At 45.5% G+C, this 5,442-nt stretch overlaps 1 protein-coding gene across 1 annotated transcript in view; it reads left to right on the top strand.

Annotated features, from left to right (window-relative positions):
* The window catches only part of LOC112074405 (ankyrin repeat and sterile alpha motif domain-containing protein 1B-like), a 35,115-nt gene that overhangs the window by 26,421 nt on the left and 3,252 nt on the right, over window positions 1-5,442 (top strand). Inside the window, exons 4-5 of the mRNA XM_024141586.2 lie at window positions 1,190-1,914; window positions 2,250-2,369. Coding sequence (XP_023997354.2) covers window positions 1,190-1,914; window positions 2,250-2,369 — 845 coding nt within the window. The remainder of the gene's footprint in view (window positions 1-1,189; window positions 1,915-2,249; window positions 2,370-5,442) is intronic.

Raw genomic sequence — 5,442 nt, forward strand, 5'->3', positions numbered from 1 at the left:
TAAATGTCTGTATATCCACCATGGAACTGTGTAAATGTCTGTGTATCCACCATGGTACTGTGTAAATGTCTGTGTATCCACCATGGTACTGTGTAGTTGTCTGTGTGTCCACCATGGTATTATACTTGGTTATACACACATGCACACACACACACACACACTGACCATGTTGTCCTGCTGATCATCGTTTTGCTCACTGATAATACACACACTGATACACACAGCTCTGTTTGGCTGCATACCTGTTTGTCTGTTTATTGAGTTTAATCTCTCTCAAATCTCATTGTGAATCTGTGGTGAATATTGGAGTGTATGAAAAGAATGGACAATAAAGCTTTAGAAATTTGAATTGGAGGAAAATATACTCAGCGACCTCAGGATGACACTGCACGTGCACGAAGACTAAATAGAACACTGTACACCATCCCCGGGCAGAATCACACACATACATAGATATACGGGCCAGCTCTCTTTCTGAGTTAGACCAGAAAGACTCTCCTCTCTCTGTCTCCCAATCCCTCTTTCACCCCACTGCACACAGACGGTGGCTGTCTCTCTCAAAGCATCCATTTGGCTCTAAGTACACCTCACAGAACTCAGTCAATGGGCCAGACACACGGATACATCACACATGTGCTCTCTCTCTCTTTTCTCTCTCTTTTCTCTCTCTTTTCTCTCTCTCTCTCTCTTTTCTCTCTCACATACACACACACAGTGATGTTGACCAGGCAGCCGTGTCAGACCTGTGTCAGGAGTTGTGTGGTGTGTACCGTAGGAGCCTGCATCTTGACAGGGCAACAGCAGATGTATGTGTTCCCTCTAACATTCTTCTCTCTGTCTCTCTTTTTGTTTTTTAACCTTTATTTTAACTCTCTCTGTTAATCCTGATTCTGATGTGTTTTTTCTAGTTTTTTTAACATACTGTAGATCCTCTGTATTGCTGTGTGTTTTTCTAGATTGGTATGGGTATGGATATGGTATGGTTATGGTGTGGTGTGGTTATGCTATGGGTGTGGTGCACCTTTTACTGTCTCCATGTTAGCACGAGAGAGAGAGCGAGAGAGAGAGGGAGATCTCGTAAGATTGGTTACTGTGTGCAACCAATCTGTGGGTCTGTGTATGTATGTTGGATCTGGAATGTGTGTGTGGTGCACTCCAACATTAACTTGTGTGTGTTGTCTCTCCTCAGACGACGGGCCGTACCAGCAGAACCCTCCCCCCGCCTCTTCCAATACACTCCCACTACCAGACGACGGGCCGTACCAGCAGAACCCTCCCCCCGCCTCTTCCAATACACTCCCACTACCAGACGACCGACGACAAAGCCTCGTCCCCGTAGAGTTCGCCGGCCTCCTCCACGGCTCCTCGCCGGCCTGCGAGACGCCCGACACACCCTACCACCTCTACACCTCCAACACCAACCCCAAAGCCCGAAAACACACCCCCTCGGACCCCCACACCAGCCCGGTAACCACGCTCGGTAACCACGGCAATCTCGCTTCGGTAACCCAGCCCTTTGAATTAGGAATTGGACTGCCACCGCCCCTCATTATCCCTCACACAGGAAACGAGGCGTTGGCTCTGAAGACCCCCAAAGACCCCCTCAAAGACGACAGACCCCCCAAACCTCAGGTAGTCTATCGCACCATCTTCCACACCCGGGTTAACCAGAACCCCCAGAGCGCCTCGCCCTCCTTCTCCTCGCCGTATGGTTGGAACAGGGAGGCGGTGGTGGTGAGGGGGGGTGTGTCGGGAGCTGGCGGACCYAGGGAGGGGRCACCGGSKWCTGGRTACGAGGACAGGGCCTTTACCCTGGGCAGGATGAGATCCATACCTCGCAGTGTGCTGGACCTAAAGCTCTCCAAGTCACTGTCCAAGTCTGACTCCAACCTGGTGGCTGTGTCGCCCATACAGGTACGTTCTGTTGTCGTGTTTATATCCCATTTTAATGGAGAAACAGTGCTGKTATTTTKACCATTCCCTCTTTATCTTGTGTGAAATRTCAGGTGTAATATTAATTGCGGTTAAAAGTACAGCCCCAGGCTTATTACACTGAGAGGGTGGGTCTTGGTAAATGTAACCGTTTGTTTGTTTGTTTACCATTGGGGGAATGACTGTTACAGAACCTCACCTTAGAATTTGCTTCAAGCCACAGACAGTTGTCCAACTTGATAAATGATATKGATCCAATTGATGGATCCATTGTTAAACGTAGATGTAACGGACAGTGTGTTGACGGTCTCTTTCAGGAGGAGTACCACTGGGGGTCGGGGCCCGGGGGCCAGGGGCCGAGAGGAAGCCCAGGGGACACCGCCAGTCCTGGGGGCCAGCTAGAGAGAACACCCTCCTTCACTGCTGAATGGGAGGAGGTGAGAGAAGCACGCGCTGTGGCTGCTGTTCAGTCAGATAGAAATGTCATGTCTAGAACATAAAGAAGAAATGATTTGACGTGGTCTATTAAGACGTGGTCAATTATCTGTGAGTCTGTTCTACACAATTAGTTTCTGGTCCAAGAGAAAAACAGAGAGATCATCACGCTACTATATCAGCATGTGAAAAACTGGATCATCACAGTCCTACTAACAGCATTGTGAAAAAACTGGGATCATCAAGCCCCTACTATTCAGCATGTGAAAAACTGGGGATCATCACAGTCCTACTATACAGCATGTGAAAAGCTGGGACATCACAGTCCTTACTATATCAGCATGTGAAAAACTGGGATCATCAAGCCCTTACTAACAACAATGTGAAAAAACGGATCATCACAGCCCTATCTATACGCGAACATGTGAAAAACTGGGATCATCACAGCCCCTACTATACAACATGTGAAAATAACTGGGATCAGTCAGCAGCCCTACTATACAGCATGTGAAAAAACTGGGATCATCACAGCCTACTATACAACTATGGTGAAAAACTGGGATCATCACAGTAACCTACTATACAGGCATGTGAAAAAAACTGGAGTAATCACAGTGCCTAACTATACAGCATGTGAAAAACTGGCATCATCCACATGCCCTACTATACAGACATGTGAAAACTTGGATCCATCACAGCCCTACAAACAGCATGTGAAAAACTGGGATTCATCACAGTGCCTAACTATACATCATGTGAAAAACTGGGTATCTCACAGTCCATACTATACACATGTGGAAAAACTGGGATCATTCACAGTCCTACTATAAGCCATGTGAAAAAACTGGGATCATCACAAGCCCACTGATACAGCATGTTGAAAAACTGGATCATCACAGTCCTACTATACAGCATGTGAAAAACTGGGATCATCACAGTCCTACTATACAGCATGTGAATAAAACTGGGATCATCACAGTCCTACTATATCAGCATGATAACTGGGATCATCACAGTCCTACTTACAGCATGTGAAAAAACTGGGAGTCATCACAGCCCTACTAACAAAACATGTGAAAAAAATGGGGATTCATCAAAGCCCTACTATACAACATGTGAAAACTGGGATTCATCTCACAGCCCTACTATACAGCATGTGAAAAACTGGGATTCATTCACAGGCCCTACTATACAGCGATGTGAAAAACCATGGGATCATCACACGCCCTAGCTATATCGAGCATGTGAAAAAAACTTGGGTTACATCACAGCCCTACTATACAGCATTGTGAAAACTGGATCAATCACAGTCCTACTATTATCAGGCATGTGAAAAACTGGGCATCACACGATGCCCTACTATATCACAGCATGTGAAAAAATCTGGCGATCATCACAGTTCTACTATACAGCATGTGAAAATCTGGGATCATCCAACGTCCTACTATATCAGCATGTGAAAAACTGGATATCACAGCTCCTACTATACAACATGTTGAAAACTGATCATCACAGTCCTACTATAAAGCATGTGAAAAACTGGAATCATCACAGCCCTTACTATACCAGCATGTGAAAAAACTGGGATCATCACAGCCCTACTTATACAACATTGTGAAAAAAACTGGGATCTCATCTACAGTCCTACTATACGCAATGGAAAAACTGGGATCATCACAGTCCTACTATACAGCTATGTGAAAAACTGGGATCATCACAGTCCTACTATACAGCATCGTGGAAAAACTTGGGATGCATCACAGCCCTACTATACAGCATGTTGAAAAAACTGGATCATCACAGTCCCTACCTATACAGCATGTAAAAAAACTGGGATCATCACAGTCCTACTATACAGCATGTGAAAAACGGGATTTCGTCTTATAGCATGGGAAAACGGGATCATCAAGTCCTACTATACACGCATGTTGAAAAAACTGGGATCATCACAGCCCTACTATACGATGCTGAAAAACTGGAGATATCACAGCCCACTATACAGCATGTGAAAAAACTGGTGATCATCACAGCCTCTAATCTGCATTAATGGATCATCAGCCATCAGCAGTGAAAAAGCCATATGATCAAACACATCAATTAGAGTCACAACATGTTCAAACACACACCAGTATATATAGCCAATCAGCTTACGTGTTTTGTTGCGATGTTCAGGAGCTGCAGAATCCAGGCTCTACTACATCTAATGGATGATGTTTTGACTTAAAGTGGCAATATAGTGAGTTGATATCTTTCTAATGAATTGGTATAGGCTGATCATATGTGTATGGAAGAGGTGGCTTAACGTGGGTGTGTCCGGGGGTGTGTCCTGTGTGTGTTCCTGGGTGTGTCCTGGGGTTCCTGTTGTGGTTCCTGGGTTGTTCCTGGGTGTGTTTCTGGGTGTGTTCCTGGGTGTGTTCCTGTGTGTGTTCCTGGCGTGTGTCTGGGGTGTGTCCTGTGTGTGTCCTGTGTGTGTTCCTGGATGTGTTCCTGTGTATGAAGCTGGACTCCTTTTTCCTGCATATCTAACATCGGTCACTCTCTCCAAACACACCCAAGAAAAGCATTAGTGGTGGTGTGTGGTTATGAATAGTGTGATCAGTGATCATTTGGCTGTGAGGTCAGTTGTGTATTAGAATATTTCCAACAATGGAAATAAACACATGGAATTCACAATCATCGTTAAAAGTATGTCAGAGGGGACTTTACCACCACCCCCGGGCGGACACACAAAACACGCACGCATCCACGCACCACGCACGCACTGCACGCACGCACGCACGCACGGCACACAACACACACAACACACACTTTCGTGGATGCCCTTACTTGCATTCATGCGCACTCTCCATCGCTAGCATCTCTCCATCTCCTCTATATCTCTCCAATCTCTCCATCTCTCCATCTCATATCCCTCTCATCTCTCCATCTCTCCATCTCTCCATCTCTCGACTCGCAATGCATTTTTTCATACCTTTTTTCTTATTCAATCTCTCTTTCTTAATTTTCCTTCTCATCTTTTTTTTTTTACTTTAAATAAGAAAAATAAAGTAACCTGGACATTCATGTTGTTTTTCG

This window comes from Salvelinus sp. IW2-2015, unplaced genomic scaffold (genome assembly GCF_002910315.2).
Source record: "Salvelinus sp. IW2-2015 unplaced genomic scaffold, ASM291031v2 Un_scaffold2620, whole genome shotgun sequence".
In the NCBI taxonomy this organism is placed as follows: domain Eukaryota; kingdom Metazoa; phylum Chordata; class Actinopteri; order Salmoniformes; family Salmonidae; genus Salvelinus; species Salvelinus sp. IW2-2015.